At 40.8% G+C, this 17,433-nt stretch overlaps 1 protein-coding gene across 2 annotated transcripts in view; it reads right to left on the bottom strand.

The window, feature by feature from the left end:
• Positions 1-964: 964 nt before the first annotated feature.
• Positions 965-17,433, bottom strand: part of PSMB2 (proteasome 20S subunit beta 2) — a 36,653-nt gene continuing 20,184 nt past the window's right edge. For both annotated transcript variants that reach the window (XM_019957862.2, XM_070786855.1), the window contains exons 4-6: positions 4,565-4,727; positions 3,209-3,258; positions 965-1,199 (exon numbers count right to left, since the gene is read on the bottom strand). In XM_019957862.2, coding sequence (XP_019813421.1) covers positions 1,092-1,199; positions 3,209-3,258; positions 4,565-4,727 — 321 coding nt within the window. In that variant the 3' untranslated portion in view covers positions 965-1,091. The remainder of the gene's footprint in view (positions 1,200-3,208; positions 3,259-4,564; positions 4,728-17,433) is intronic.

The following is a 17,433-nucleotide window of genomic DNA, read 5'->3' as shown; positions in this document are numbered from 1 at the left end:
TATGGTTCCCAGACCAGCAGCATCACATCGATCAGAAATATCAGAAATGTAAAATCTCAGGCCACCCCCTCAAACTACTGGAGTAGGACCCAGCAAGCTGTGTCTGTAAGGAAGTTGAGATGCATGCTGTAGTTTGAGGATCACTGCTCCAAAGAAGCTTCAAATTGGCGGTTCTCTATTGTGACTAAGGATTAGAAGCTTTAAAAAATATTCCTAGTCTAGGCCCCAAACTTGTTAGAATCTGGGAGTGAGTGCAGGCTAATCAAGTAGATTAAAAAAGAAAACCCTCCAGGTGATTCTGATACATACATCTGGTTAAGAACTACTGTTTTAGTGGCACCAATCGAAAAATATCTACATTACTCATTACCAAAAAACTAGGTTAGAAAGTAAAATAAATACCTGGTTAACCACTTAAGAGTACACCAATTTCATGCAATATTATGCAACTGTCAGTAAGAGTAACGTAGCTATGTACTGATATAAAAACCATCTCCAATAGTGTTCAAGGAAAAAAGCAATATGCAGAACATTTTAAAATATTTTTTAAAAGGGACATGTGCATGCATATATTTTATAAAAGAAAAATATATCTCTAAAGGTTAGATAAGAAATTAGTAGCTGAAGCTTCCTCTGGGAAGGGAAGAAGGTGAATAAATTATAGGGATGGAAGAAACATTTTCACTGTATTTTCATCCTGTTTGCATTTTTTCTACATGTATGTATTATCTATTCAAATTAATTAATTAAAATATGTTTAAGCTTAGGGGCAATAAAGAACCATTGCTTTAGAGGGATGAGACTTTAGCAAGCAAACTGTCAGCTGCTGAAGGACAATCAGAGCATCAATGAAGGAAAGGGGCAGGAGGAAAGACAATCCTTGCAGGAAGTCCAATGCAGGTAATGCTCCCTCCACCCCCTTCCTGAGGCGATGTTAGGTAAACTCAGACTCAACCCAGAGGGCTCAATCGATCCACAGTCAGCTTTATTCTGAATTAACCATGTGTGGAAAGCACACATCAAAAGAGTAGAAAAAAATAGAGGAGCTCATCAAAAAAAGTTCCCTGGCAAGTGGGAGGGAGGGCATGACGTTAGGAGCCCTGTTTAGGGAAGGAAATGTTGTCCAGGTCATGGATGCCATTTCTGTCAATGATTCGAACACTGAAGGTTGGCAGATTCAGGATGAAGCGTTTCTGGAGCTGCAGAGAAACATGAAGGAAATCAGTCAACAAATTTTTATTGAGAACTGTGGTCCAGGCTCTGGTCGAGGCACTGGATATATAAGCAGATAGTGATTTTTGCGTTGGGGGCGCTTGGTACCCTACTGAGGAAAGCTGGTACTAAGATACTGAGAAAAGCCCAAACCGCAGCTGGCGGCTGACTGGAATGTAGTGAGCAGGAGCTTGACTCTGATCAGTCAGCTGCTGAAGAACGAGACAATCTAATGTTCTATTCCTCACAATCTGCCACCAATCAGGCCTGGTAAACACAGACTTCTCTTTCAAAACATCTCAAGGCAAGAAGCCAACTAAGGAGCTACTGCCCTAGGAAAAGCTCTGGACCAAAGCCATGTACTCCTAGGTCCAACAGTGTGCTCCAGCTACCCACCCACATTATAAGGACCAGGTGTATGTGAGTGTGTCTGTGTGTAGAGCTGGAGGCTGGTGGCAAGGATGGTCTCAGAACTGCTCTTGGAACAACCTCTACTTCTATCTTCTTCAATCTAAGCTGAACTGTCACTGAAGGAACCTCTTTGGACTCTAGTGTGACTGTCTGCTTGAGAGGCTGTTCTAAAGGACCTGTGATCTGTGCACACAAAACCAGACAGCCCCATCAACCTGGCTAGAGATCGCTGAAGAGCGCAGCTGAAGGAAACCTTCGCCTCTGTGGGTGACTCCTCCTGGACAGTTCACTTAATCTCTGGATAGAAGGCACAAAGCTGTACCTGCTCCCTTAGGGACATATCCTGAAAATGTGCCCCTCCCCTGGCCCAAGCCCTCCTTCCCTTGATGTTTCCCATCTCCCTTACAGATGAGGGCTAGGCAGCAACCACCACGTCCATTTCCATAGTCCTCCCTGGCTGATGACTCCTATGTCCAGAAAAAAGTACCAAGATCAAGAAAAGGTGATAATAATAAGGAAATGTGGAGGATCCATGGGGAATAAAGTCTCAAAGCATTCCACATTCCAATGGCTTCTTCCTGGCAGACCCTTGCAACACTTAGAGCTGCGTGACTAACATGGCCTCCTGGTTGAATTTTTAAGAAAAGCACATGAGTTTATTCTCAGTTTCTGCTTTGGAAAGGAGATTTACAAACAAGAAGAAGAAGGGGCCCTGTGGACTGAAAATGACAGGCTTGTGTAAGAGGCAAACTGACATTACTGATGCTACCAGCTGCTCTCAACCTCCTACTCTCTTCTCACTAGAGTACAAATTCAAGTTCATCCTTAGGCTATAGGAACAACAAAAGAATTACAAAGCCTAAAGGAGCTGCTTTCTTTTCCTCCTCATCCTCCTTTCACACCAGAGCCTCAGACTCCTCGCAGAAGTATTAGAAGGGGAAGGGCCCATGTTCCTGGCCTCATAAACTAAAGGCTACTCTCTCCATCTGCCCAAAGCCTGCTCGTTACCTTCTATGGCCTCCTGAATTCCCAGGGGTGGCTTTCCCTCCCAGACTCACGTACTGTTAAGAAAGCAGACTTTATGGCAACCCCAGGTAGCACAAAAATGGAGCAGGTATAAAATCCAGCACAAGAGTTCTTAAAGTACGGCCCCCAGTTACCACCTGCAGCAAAATCACCTGGGACTGCGGGCCAAGACAGTCTCAAGAGCTACACCAGGACAACTAATTCAGAATGAAGATGAGGTGGAAAGCATGAATGTGCCTTTTTAAAAAAATCAAGTTCCCCAGATAATTCTTACACATGCTAAAATTTGAGAATCACTAGTCTGGAAGAAGCAAAAATAAAAGTAATTAGATTGTAGAATTGACATTGATGAGATGGTGACCCAGGAGAGAAAAAAAAAAAAAAAAAAAAACCAGCTTGTTATGCATCAAACTGTAACCCTGATAGGAACTTCACATATGGTTAGTGGATATTATACTTTCTGGCAAGGATCAGAAAAAAATGCAACTGGGGAAGGGAAACAATATTGGCCAACAGAGAGACAAAACATTCCTTTCAGGATCCCATGAAAGCTACTCACCTCCTCCAGACATTTCCTAAGAAGCTCCACTGCCTTCTCACGCGAGATAGCTGAAAGAGAACACGGAAGTCAGGCACTCAAGGCGCTGACACTAAGTAAAACTCTGCCACAACTGAGCTGAGCTTCTAACTTTCTCAGGTCAACATGACACACAAACAGATACGGCAAAAAAAAAAAAAGCTAAGGCTTCTGATGTACCACAAACTTTCTCTATATGCAGTTGAGTGTCCCAGGCCCAGCACTCAGGCAGCCACAAGCCATTGCAAATTGATTTGCTACAGAGAAGGGTAAGCGTGACGGAATCTGCCTCCCATGGCCAGTGCTTGCCTCCAGAGAAGTCCAGAGGCCTGCCAGTTCTTTATAGCCCATCCCCCAACTCCCAACAACCCCCAGCCTTCCTTTAGACCAGGGCTTAAATCAGCTCCATCTGCCCTGGCCAGCTGCAAATCAGGGAAAGGGAGGACAGGGCCAGTGTGTCAGCCTCACTTTGCCAGCTGGGCCCCAGTTTAACAATAGAAACAGAATTCATAGGATGGGGCTGAGTCTCTCGTAAAACAGGAGCCAAAGGAACTGTCCACAGGCATGGCAAACTGGGATGACATATGATGCAGTTTGGCTTCAGGGGTGGCTGGTGGTTATTTCAGTGGGCAAATCACTGTATTACTGATAGATGCCAAATCAAGCAATGGTCACTAGGAGGCCAGGTTAATCTTTTCAGGATGTGGCCTGGAGCCCCGGCATGGCTGAGTTGAGTGAGAGGGCAGCACCATGAAAAGAAAGAACTAGCTAGATTCTTCCTACACTAATAGGGAAGAGTGGAATGTAAGGCGAAAACTGGTTATCTGTGTTATCCCAAGTGCCTATTGCTCACAATGGCTGAAGTGAGGTTGGGGTTGGGGTCAGAAAGTAGAACTTAATGCAGAAGCACCCCTGTGTCTAGAGGTTTGCCAAGTGAACGGTTCATGGACAAGTAGACAGCCAGCTTTCTCATATAGGAGAGGGCAGCTATTATCTTCCCTGGTGGCTCAGAGGTTCAAGCGTCTGCCTCCAATGTGGGAGACCTGGGTTTGATCCCTGGGTCAGGAAGATCCCCTGGAGAAGGAAATGGTAACCCACTCCAGTATTCTTGCCTGGAGAATCCCATGGACAGAGAAGCCTGGTAGGCTACAGTCCACGGGGTTGCAAAGAGTCGGACACGACTGAGCAACTTCACTTACTTACTTAACGATCTACAGAAAAAAGCTTCCTGAGGGCACCTTCCTTGGCCACCCAACTCCAAGGGGTTGTACATAAAGCCAGGAAGCAGCTGAGGACAGGGCTTTGCTACTGTTCCCAGCTTAGAGAGCTGAAACTTACTTGGCGTGTAATATCGGTCCAGGATACTGAGAGTCAGGAAGGCACCATAGCCGTGGGCTGCGAAAGGGGCTTTTGCCAAGGCTGCCAGGTAGTCCATGTAGTAGAGTGCTGGACCCTCGTGCTCATCGTAGCCGGCCAGGAGGAGGTTGACATGATACGGGGTCTGCAAAGGAAAGACACTGAAGTGACGGTCAAGGCAGTAACACCAACATCTCTCATGGAAACAGGAACATTCCAACTGCTGATAAATAACAGCAGCAGCTGAGTAAATGATGATGAAAGAAAAGATTCAGAGAAATCTAAAGGACCCAGAGTGTGGTCAGAGGTAAAGGGAGGTCAGCTTGTTTTCTCTGAACAGAAGACCATTTGGACCACTTTGAGGTATTTGAAAAAGTTGCGTCTTAAAGCTCATGGACCAAAATCTGTTATAAAAGCATTTCAAAGGCAAAGCATGGGTGTTCTTGTGTTGTTCCTAACAGCTGAAACCAAAACACACTATTCTGAGAGTGTCAGGCCACAGGCTAAAGAAAGCTATAGCACCAACCACATCATCCAAAATAAAAAGGCTCAGTATGGGCATCTGGACCACAGTCTCAAATAGTGAACTGTATGTCTCACTATTAAGAAACTACGTCTTGGGCTACATTTAATAAATCCTGGACAGGGTGTGAAGGAAAGGCCGACGTTGCTGGAATGTAAACTGGTGCAGCCACTATAGAAAACATTATGGGAATTCCTTTAAAAACTAAAAACAGAGCTACCATACGATCCTTCTATTCTACTCCTGGGTATATGTCCAAGAAAAAACAAAAACTCTAAATACATGCACCCCAATGTTCATAGCAGCACTATTTACAACAGCCAAGACATACAAACAACCCAAGTGCCCATCAACAGACGACTGGCTTAAGAAGCTGTGGTACATATATACAAGGGAATATCACTCAGCCATAGAAAGAATGACTTATTGCCATTTGCAGCAACATGGATGGACCTAGACACTATTACACGTAGCGAAGTAAGTCAGAGAAAAGCAACATTATGTGATATCACTTATATGTGAAATCCAGAAATAATACAAGTGAATCTACACACAAAACAGCAACTAACTCAAAGACATAGCCCATGGGATTAACAGCGACAAACTACTATACATAAAATAGATAAGTAACAGGATTTACTATATAGCATAGGGAACCATATTCCAAATCTTATAATAACTTATGATGGAAAATAATCTGAAAAAAGTATATATATAAAACTGAATCATTCTGCTGTATATCTGGAATTAATACAATACTGTGTATCAACTATAAAAAAAGAATAAAAAAGAGAAAGAAGTCTTGGGGTAGGGAAGCGTAGAAGGTCTCAAATATTTGAATCAAATCACTGAACTTCTTTTTGCCGCGCCACACAGCTTGCAGGATCTTAGCTCCCTGATCAGGGACTGAGCCCTACACCCTAAGCAGTGAAAGGGCCAAGTCCTAACCACTGGACAACCAGGGAATCCCCAAGTCATTACACTTTTAATGCAGACAGTAATAATGCAAGTTCACAAGTTCAAAGAAATGTGGTAACTCTAGAAGAACTGTAGATTTAGGTGAAATGCTAATTATTTTTCTAATATAACAAGGCTGTGCTAAGATAACTAAGAGGTAATTTTTACCAACGAGACAAAAGTAATTATAATAACCTATTTTATAGGTATCCTTTTTTTGTATTACCTGCAAGTGTAACGAGCAAGTTTCTACAGAGAACCCTGCCTTGTTCTTCATCTCTAAATGGATGATTATTTTTCTACACCAGGTGGGCCATTTACCATGTTAGATTCAGACTGTCTGTGTCCCCAGGCACCAGTGGTGTGACTTCCATGAAAAATGACTTCCTTTTTCTCTGCACAGTACGTTTTCCCTCTTGCCCTTGCCTCAGTGGACAGTGAGCAGGCCTTGCCACTGTTAGGTGCCCATTCCTAAACTTACAAATTCAATCAAAGGGACATTATGGGGCATAAAGTAATTACAACTAATGGTCTTAAAAATGATGTTTTGTATTCTTTGAACACTGATCAGCATGGGCACTTGGCAGCTTGAAGAAACATTCTAACTCATGTTAGAAGATACACATGAAAACATTATATACTTACTTGGAATTCCAAGCCAGCTGTGCTAAGTAGTATTTCCCAAAGATTATAGAGTAGCTCTAACCTGCAAACAAGTTTCTGCCTTGGGGATAAAATGGTGAATAGTCTCAGAAGAGTAAGAAATAACCAGGAATAGTTAAGTCTTTTGAGAAAATAATTAACTGCCTACTACATTTCCCAGTAAGTAGCATGCTAACCTCTGCCAGGAGTCTCTGGAATTCTTTGCCACATTCTTTGACTACATTCTTAATAAGTCTGACCTTAAGCAAGACACTTAACCTCTAAGAACATACTTCCTTATGTGTAAAACTAGGTTAATTAATCCTTCCCCTTTCTATTTTCTAGGAAATACGGTGAGAAAAAAATAATAGAGGTGAGACATCCCGAACTCTGGAAGAAAAAAATGTGACCTAAATTCTTAGTATATTAGCTATATCCCAGTCTCCTTTTTGATAACTTACCACTTTAAACAACAACAACAAAACTGTTTGAATTACCTAAAAATAAAAAATAAGTATAACAGTATTTTTAAAAAACTATGGCAACACTAACGCAACATCAGGGAGACAAAGAATACCATGGTGTTTTTACAGCTAAAATTAGAAAAGCAAAAAAGAGGGACTTTCCTGGTAGTCCAGTGGTTAAGAATCCACCTTCCAGTGCAGGGGACGAAGGTTCAATCCCTGGTCAGAGAACTATATCCCACATGCCACAGGGCAACTACTGAGCCCACTCACCACAGCAAAGATACCACGTGCCACGACTAAGACCCAATGCAGCCAAATAAATAAATTAAGACGAAAAGCAAAAAAAGAGAGAAATATAGCAAGGAGATCCGAACTGGTTTCCTTCCCCAAGAGATTTAATAATATAGTTACTTACCTATCACAAAATAAGCTCATCTTTCTGCTAAAAGGATAACAAACCCTCTCCACATACTAGATGACACTCCTTTTACGGCTATTTTATCCAGTTGTATATTAAGAATCCACCCAGATACCTAGAAAGACCCAACCAGCAGAAACCATATATGCTCACTCCAATGAGGATCTTGCCCACACTGAGATTAAACTGTGTTTAAAACAATTACTGTGATCTGTAAAAGCCACCACAAAATTTTTATGTGAAGATGTCAAGAGAATTCCAGAAACAAACTGTATTGCTTAGTTGGTCTATATAATATCATTTATTTATGCTCAAGCATCTGACACACATGCTCATCAAAGTTGGTATTCAGAAGCTATAACACGTGGTATAGAAGATAACTCACAAATTATTGTGTGACTCTGAATTACCAACTTTTGCATGTGTGAGATGCTTAAGCATAAATAAATGGTGTTATCTAGACTAATTAAATCATTACATCTGTGTAACAACTTGCAGTTTCTGAAATTCTTCTGACAATGCTTCATCAAAGATTTCTGGCTCACACGAGTTTTTGCTTTTTATTTTTAATTTCAAATAAGGTCTTATATACTGCTACTCCCTTACTCCTCTAAGAATCATGGCATTCAAAGAGACAAAGCCATACTGATGGGTTTCTTGATTCTTACATTTTCTCATATTCTTGATGCAACAGTGTTTTCCTGGAATAAGACAAATTCCAAGCCATTCAATTTTGTGAAATTCCTACAGCATATCCATGTGTGACTGTGGTGTGTTTACGGAAATACACAGTAGGTGTAAGACACAACCCACCCATTCAAATATTTATACCAATTACAAACTCCACGAAGGCAGGACTCTATCTGGCTTGTTCAATGATGTATAAGCATATAATATATATTCAATAAATATTTGCTGAGTGAATAACAATCTTACCAAAAAGCCTTATATATTTTTCCATACATATGTGACTAATGCCTAGAATCACAAGAAGAAAGATTAAGAAAATCTCTAAACAAATGTCAGAAAGTGATAGGTCCTACTTCTGAGAACTGGCTCAAGTTTAAGCTGTCTGCCAGTAGTGCTATAATTACACATATACTGCTATTTTTTTCCTAGGTTCCTGGGTCCTTCTCTTTCTACTTTCCTTTAGACACAGGTTGCTAAGTAAAGAAAAAATTATACTATAGGCATTTAAAATTAAATGAAGGGGAGAACAATAGCTTAAATAAATATCTCATGTCAGGAAGAAACAGCTGGGTTACACTACAGAGTTAGGCCTGAGTTTGAAATCCAGCTTTATTATTAGACATGTGGCTTTAGAAAAGTAAGTAACCTAATGTCTCTGAAAGTGTCTTCACTGAAAACATGGGATACCTACTACAAAAAGACTGCAGTGAACATTCAAAGAAATAATGCATGCAAAATAAGCACAGTGCCCGAAACCTAGTAAAGGCTCAATAAATGCTAAAATAATCACTAGGGAAACATAATCACTTATGAAGTTCACAGTGTCCATGGAAAAACAAGGCAAGCACTCAAGAGAAGACCATCCACTCCTGGCAAATGAGATACAAGATAAATTCCTCACATAGTCAAATATACCCTAAATAGCCAAAACAATCTTGACAAAGAAGAGTGCAGCTGGAGGAGTCACACTGACTTAGGACTATATTACAAAGCTACAGTAATCACAACAGTATGGTACTGACACAAGAACAGACACACAAATTAACGGAACAGAAGAGAAAGCCCAGAAATAAACCAATGCGCATATGGTCAACTAACCTATGACAAAGGAGGCAAGAATATACAATGGAGAAAAGACAGTCGTTTCAATAAGTAGTGCTGGGAAAACTGGACAGCTACATGTAAAAGAATGAAATCAGAACATTCTCCAACACCATATACAAAAATAAACTCAAAATAGATTACAGAGCTAAATGTAAGACCCAGGACATTCTGACATAACTTGTATTCTGACATAACTTTTTGGATCCATCTTCTAGAGTAAAGGAAACAAAAACTAAAATAAACAAATGGGACCTAATTAAACGTAAAAGCTTCTGGACAGCAAAGGAAACCATAAACAAAATGAAGAGAGTCTGTGGAATGGGAGAAAATATTTGCAGAAGATGTAACCAGGGGGCTACATGCTGGCTCAGTGGTAAAGAATCCATTTGCCAATGCAGAAGACATGAGTTTGGTCCCTGGTCCAGGGAGATCCCACATGCTGCGGAGCAGCTAAGCCCATGTGCCACAACTACTGAGTCTGTGCTCTGGAGCCTGGGAGCCACAAATACTGAAGCCCACACACCCCAGAGGCCGTGCTCCATGGGAGAAGCCACCGCAATGAGAAGCCCACGCGCCACAACAAGAGAAAGCCCGCACACAGCCACAAAGACCCAGCACAGCCAAAAATAAATAAATGCACAGAATTTTTTTAAAAAGAAGGTGCAACCAACAGGGGATTAATTTCCAAAATATACAAATAGCTCATACAACTCAACAAAAAATGGGCAGATCTAGACATTTCTCCAAAGACGTACAGGTGGCTAAAAAGCACACGAAAAAATGCTCAACATCACTAATTATAGAGAAATGCAAATCAAAACTACAATAAGGTACCACCTCATACCAGTTTGAATGGCCATCATTTAAAAACCTATAAATAGGGACTTCCTTGGCAGTCCAGTGGTTAAGACTCTCTCTGTTCTTCCAATGCAGGGGGCATGGGTTTAATCCCTGGCCAAGGAACTAAGAGCCCACATGCTGTGCTGCAGGATCAAAATAAAAGGAAAAGGAACCCTCCCACACTACTGGTGGGAATGTAAATTGGTGCAGTGACTATGGAGAACAGTATGAAGGGTCCATAAAAAACTAAAAACAGAGCTACCACATGATCCAGCAACCCCACTGCTGGGCATATAGTCGAATAAAGCTCTAACTTGAAAAGACACATGCACCCCAAAGATCATAGCAGGCCTGTTTACAATAGCCAAATATAGAAGCAAACTGAATGTCCATCAACAAATGAATGGATAAAGAAGATGTGGCACAGGTATATACACACACATAATTAATAACTAATCAGTCATAAAAAAAGAAAGAAAGAATGCCATTTGCAGCAACATGGATAGACCCAGAGATTATCATACTAAGTGAAGTCAGTCAGACAGAAAATGACAAGTATCACATATATGGGGACGCTAAAAAAAATGCAAATGAGCTTACTTACAAAACTGAAACAGATTCACAGACATGTAAAAGAAAGTTTTGGTTACCAAAAAGGAAGGGGGGAGGATATATTTGGAATTTGGGATTAACAGATATAGACCATTATATGTAAAATAGATACACAACAAAGACTACTGTACAGCACAGGAAACTATATCCAGTATCTTATAGTAACCTATAGTGGAAAAGAGTCTGAAAAGAATATATATATACACATATAACTGATTCACTCGGCTATACACCTGAAACACTATAAATGAACTATACCTTAGTAATTTTTTTTAATTTTTAAAGGAAAATAAAAATTTAAAGGAAAAGAAATAAATACCCCATGTACATCTTCCTAAAGGGATATGGTAGGCTATTTATAAAAGTGCCCAGCACACTGCCTGACACATGGTAGAAATGTATGATGGCTTCCTCCTCTCTCCCTCTGGGACTCTTGGCAGGAGCCCTAAGGTGATAGTATTCATTGTCACAAACATTCACAAGCATCGACACTTGGAGCATATCTGCTTCACAGTACACACACCCTAACCTATCTTGAAATTGATACAGGCATAGAGACATTTTTCTGGCAGTCTGAAAAAACAAAAACAACAACCCCTACATCCAGATTTGGAGACAGAGAAAATTACCACTTATTAAGTACCTTCATACTTCTACCTTCATACTTCTACCTTCATACTTCATTTCTACCCTTACAGATATGTCCATTCTGAGTGGTAAGCCTCACTTTCTGTCTACCTTTTCATCAGTTCCTGTCTTTCCCATGATGAGTATTACATGTGAGAATTTGCCAATTATCCTGAAGAAATGGGAACACTAATCAATAATGATAAAACTGCCAGGAATCCTCTGTCTTTAACAAGGTAATCTTTATCCTGTGCATGATATAATCTAAATCTTTGGTTGTCTCCAGTATTCTAATTATTTGGACACTGTCCAATGACCACGAGGATCACCATCAATGGTTTGCAGGGCAAATGCCAACATGTTTAGGTTTAAAGTTGTATTCAAGGACTTCTCTGGTGGTCCAGCAGTTAAGAATCTGCCTTGCAATGGAGGGGATGCAGGTTTGATCCCTGGTCAGGGCACTAAGATCCCACATATTGTGGAGCAACTAAGCTCACGCACCAGAACCACTGAGCTCATGTGCTGCAATGAATGATCCAAGCACGACACAGTGAAGATCCCGTGTGCTGTAACTAAGACCCGATGCAGCTAAGTAAACAGATAAATGTTTTTTAAAAATTAAAAAATGAATTTGTATCTGACACACACAAATTTAAATGAACCACCCTGGGAACTCAAAATGAACTTTAGTTTCTAAAATAAAGTACAACCAAAATTTTGCCTCTTTTTATAAGCAGGGAAAGAAAAAAACAAAACAGATAAATTGATATCTTTTCCCACCTTAAAAAAATACATGATATAAGCTTATTTTTAAAATGGAGATCTTTAAGTCATTTTGAGATTTCCTCATCTATACAATAGGGATAATAACAGTATCTATCATTATAAGGTTATGGCAAGGTTTAAGTAAACAAATGTAATGTGCTTTAATTAGAGAAATTAAAGAGTCTCTTGATGAAGATGAAAGAGGAGAGTGGAAAAGTTGGCTTAAAACTCAACATTCAAAAAACTAAGATCATGGCATCTGGTCCCATCACTTCATGGCAAATAGATGGGGAAACAGTGGAAATGGTGACAGACTTTATTTTCTTGGGCTCCAAAATCACTGCAGAAGGTGACTAGCCATGAAATTAAGACACCTGCTCCTTGGAATAAAAGCAATGACAAACCTAGGCAGTGTATTAAAAAAAGCAGACGTAACTCTGCCTATAAAGGCCCGTCTTGTAAAAGCTATGGTTTTTCCAGTAGTCATGTACAAATTTGAGAGCTCGACAATAAAAAAGGCTGAACACAGAAGAATTGATGATTTTTGAACTGTGGTGCTGGAGAAGACTCTTGAGAGTCCCTTAAACTGCAAGAGATCAAACCAGTCAATCCTAAAGGAAATCAAGCCTGAATACTTTACTGGAAGGACTAATGCTGAAGCTGATGCTCCAATACTTTAGACATCTGATGCGAAGTGCTGACTCATTAGAAAAGACCCTGATGCTGGGAAAGACTGAAGGCAGAAGGAGAAGGAGATAACAGAGGATGAGATGGTTGGATGGCATCACCGACTCAATAGACATGAGTGTGAGCAAGCTCCGGGAGACAGTGAAGGACAGGGAAGCCTGGCGTGGTGCAGTCCATGGGGTCACAAATGGTCAAACACTCTTGAGTGACTGAAACAACAACAAATGTGCTCAATGAAATGCCTGTTACATAGTAATAACACAGATGATCTATATCACCATCATCACCACAGCTTTTAGGATTTGATCGCATTATTAACAGATCTAACTAGATAATAATAAGATCAAGAAAATGTACCAGCGAATTCCCTGGTGGTCTAGTGGTTAAGACTCCAAGCTTTCACTGATGAGGACTTGGGTTCAATCCTTGGTCAGGGTACTAAGATCCCACAAGCGACACAGCGCGGCTCAAAAAAACAAGTACTACAGAATGCTAATAAAATTATCCACCTTTTTCTGTTGCTAAAAGGAATACAATTAAAGCCAGGGGAATTAGCCAATAAGCACATCTCTTATGTCCCTCTCCATGGGACTGAAATGGACTTCCTAAGTACCTGTGAGCCCTGTAGAACTGAGTTCAGTTCCACTTTGTACCTCTGAGCTCAATTCCCTTGTACGTTTGAAAGTGGGAAAGTTATGACCAACCTAGATAGCATATTCAAAAGCAAAGACATTACTTTGCCAACAAAGGTCCGTCTAGTCAAGACTATGGTTTTTCCTGTGGTCATGTATGGATGTGAGAGTTGGACTGTGAAGAAAGCTGAGTGCCGAAGAATTGATGCTTTTGAACTGTGGTGTTGGAGAAGACTCTTGGGAGTCCCTTGGACTGCAAGGAGATCCAACCAGTCCATTCTGAAGGAGATCAGCTCTGGGATTTCTTTGGAAGGAATGATGCTAAAGCTGAAACTCCAGTACTTTGGCCACCTCATGCGAAGAGCTGACTCATTGGAAAAGACTCTGATGCTGGGAGGGATTGGGGGCAAGAGGAAAAGGGGACGACAGAGGATGAGATGGCTGGATGGCATCACTGACTCGATGGACGTGAGTCTGAGTGAACTCCGGGAATTGGTGATGGACAGGGAGGCCTGGCGTGCTGCGATTCATGGGGTCGCAAAGAGTCAGACACGACTGAGCGACTGATCTGATCTGATCTGATACGTGGCACACACATGCAAACTTTCCTTCTAATTCGTGGAGCACTTCCTTCTAACTCTTGTGCATACAACTCCTTGTATATTCCCTCTCTCATGAAAAAGAAACACTGTAGTGATTAAGAAGAGTGTGAAATTCCATAAATTTTACAGCTAAAGAGAACAGTTGTGATAAATACACTGAAACAACAAAATCAGCGACGAGAGTCTGGGCGGTGACAAGCAGCGGTGTGACATCTGGCGGAAGCCAAAGTCACAGCAAGGGGGAGAGAGGTGGGCGTGAGGAAGCATCCTGCCGAGCGTGGACACAGAAAAGGAGAGGAACTGACAGTCTTCCTTTGGAGCCAGGCCAGCCTTTCCCACCTCTAATTGAACAGGACGACGTCCTCCAAGTGAGGTGCCTTGGAGAACGATGCAGTTTCCTTTGCAACGTGTGGCGCACCTCGGAACATTAAGCAGCATGTGAAGTATACGTGCATTCCTCGTGGCCCATAATTTGGTAGGAGAGGCAGAACCACCAACGGGACAAAGGACTTGGCTAATGATGACAGTGTTTTAATAAAGCAGCTTCTAAACAGAGACTGGGCTTTGAAGGGAACAGTGCCTGCTATCTCATTTAGTCCAGTCGATTGTCAAAGCTGCCTAAAATTCCATCTTTGGCACCAAGAATATTTCACAAAAGTGCAGTTTTCAGAGTTAGAAGGGATCTAAGAGCTCATCTAGTTTATCCAATGTCCCTCTCATAAATGTGGGGACTCGGGTTCAAAGAGGGGACAGTGACTTACTCTAAATTATACAGCTAATTAGAGTCAGGACCAAAATCCAGGCTTTCTAATCTCAAGTCTTGTGTGCTTTTCTAGGAAATGATGCTGCCTCCACAAAATGGAAATTAGTGTGAAAATATGATTCAATATGTAAATGTCAGTTTCGCACTCAAAAAGTTCAGAATGTACTGTTTTGCATACCAGCATCTATTGTTCTTTATTTCATGTATTACCTCTTATATGACCAATAATATTTTAAGTTTTAAAAGGACAGGTTTAATGTCAGACCATTATGACTTCTCTAAAGGGTCTACAACTATGCAAGATATACTAAATAAATATAAATAGATGCTAACACCTTAACTGCTTTGCCAATGCTCAATATTTCAACTTTGTTAATAAATAAAATGGATCCATTGTTATTTTCTTACACTGGTGCTCTGAACTCTGAATCAGGAGCTTGTTTCCAATAACCAACAGATTTTATCAGCTATCTGCTTTGGCTAGATTAGGTGATATAACTTTAAAATTTCAACGTTAATTTTGTCACTTTAATTAAAGAAAGACTTTGTACTTATACTGGAATTGCAATGTTCACTACTTCAAACACTTCTAGAAAATCTAAAAGATTTTAGCAGCTTCCAACTGTTCTTGTGACCAAGTAGCTTTCCCAGCTCTAAAAGATTATGGATGGGGATAGTACTGGAGCTGAGGAAGAACTCCTTATCCCTAACGCCTAAGCAATACAGAATCACTTGCACCTTGACTTTAATCCTCCGACAAGAATCTCTTTTAAGGAAAACCATCAGTCTCTTCTTTCTTATAACAGGGGTGACTACACTTTAAGTAAAACCATACAGAGTTTATAAAAGGCTTCAACCAAATCCTGAGAGAATTCTCTGAGGCTGCACAGAATAATTATGAAAGGGGGGAATGCCCCAACCAACTTCACTTTTGCATGTGGAATGTGAATATATTATAAATTCAATAAGTATTATTGGGCACTTATGTGAGAAGCATTATGCCAGGTGATGAAGATGGAAACCTGGATCTGGAAGGAGCTGACAAGACAGACTGGAGTAGCAAGGATTTCAGATGGAGGAAACAGCATTTGTGAAGGTAAAGACACAAAGGAACGGGGAATATTTGGGTACTGGGGAATATGGGACATGTATGCTTAGTGAAGGAGGTGACTTCAGTAGAAAGCAGAGAGGAACTGAGATAACAGGAATTGAATGATACTGTCATTGGCTTCCTAGACTATGAAATATGAACTTAAGAGGAGTTCCCTGGTGGCCTAGTGGTTAGGATTCCAGGCTTTCATTGCCACGGCCTGGGTCCAATCCCTGTCTGGGGAACTGAGATCCTGCAAGCCATCCAGCTGAGCCAAAAAAATAAAAAATAGCTTCCGTATATAAACTATGGAGGAACCAGTGAAAACCATACCCACTCCCATGCCAATATAAGCCTTTTTCATGTCTTAGAACACTGTAGAAGCAGTAGGGATGAAGGGAGACGTGGAATATAAAATATACTTAGAAGGCAGAATAGATAGGAATTAATGAATAATGAAATAGAAGGTGAGAGAGAAAGAGGAGTTAAGAGGATGCTCAAAAAAGGGAAAGGTGGTAGAGCAAATGTGAAAAACTCAATTTAGACCCAATGAGACTTAAACTGAGCTGTTCAGAAGCAACTGGAAAGAAAAAACAAGGTACAGCTGAAATCATGAGACTGAATGAAAGAGTCAGCAGCTCAGTCGCGTCTGACTCTTCGCAACCCCGTGGTTTGTCCATGGGATTCTCCAGGCAAGAACACTGGAGTGGGTTGCCATTTCCTTCTCCAGGGGGTCTTCCAGACCCAGGAATCGAACCCAGGTCTCCTGCACTGCAGGCAGATTCTTTACTGACTGAGCTATGAGGGAAGACTGAATGAGTCAGCCAATTGGAAGGTTTTATTTACACAAACACACATTCCTATGTTCACATGTGGAAGACACCAGAGGAAACAATTACCACAGGACACACCATGGCAGAGATATTCTTCCCAGGTCATCATGAGAGCACAAAGAAGCTCTTGAGAGTAACAAACATATACGGGGAAATACAGAGTTTCCCTGGAAAATGATATTTTTAAAACGACATATGCCAAAAGTTAGGCACGTGTTTTTGTGAAAAATAAGGACTTGAGATCAAATGTGGCTTTAGCGCTTACAGTTGTGTTACAAAAGACAGTCCACTTGGCCTTGAAGTTTCAAGTGCCCCATCTGAATATGGGGGCAGTCCTGCTTGCCTGACAGCTGCAAGGAATGAAAAGTACTCATCTATGTTAAAGTTTCTAGAAGAAGTCCCAGTAAATAATAGGTGCCTAATAAGTCTCAACTGAATCTGAATTTTATAAGCAAAAAATTAAATACTGTGTATACATCAATTTTTAGCAAAATTATACTCAATAATTATGAAATTCCTATACATTTTACCTCTCTAAAACCATCACTAACCCCAAGTTTGAGTTGTAATCTCATCGTAATTAGAAGTTCAGAAATTTA

Source organism: Bos indicus, chromosome 3 (assembly GCF_029378745.1).
Source record: "Bos indicus isolate NIAB-ARS_2022 breed Sahiwal x Tharparkar chromosome 3, NIAB-ARS_B.indTharparkar_mat_pri_1.0, whole genome shotgun sequence".
NCBI lineage: Eukaryota > Metazoa > Chordata > Mammalia > Artiodactyla > Bovidae > Bos > Bos indicus.
This window is presented reverse-complemented; position numbering and strand designations above follow the sequence as displayed.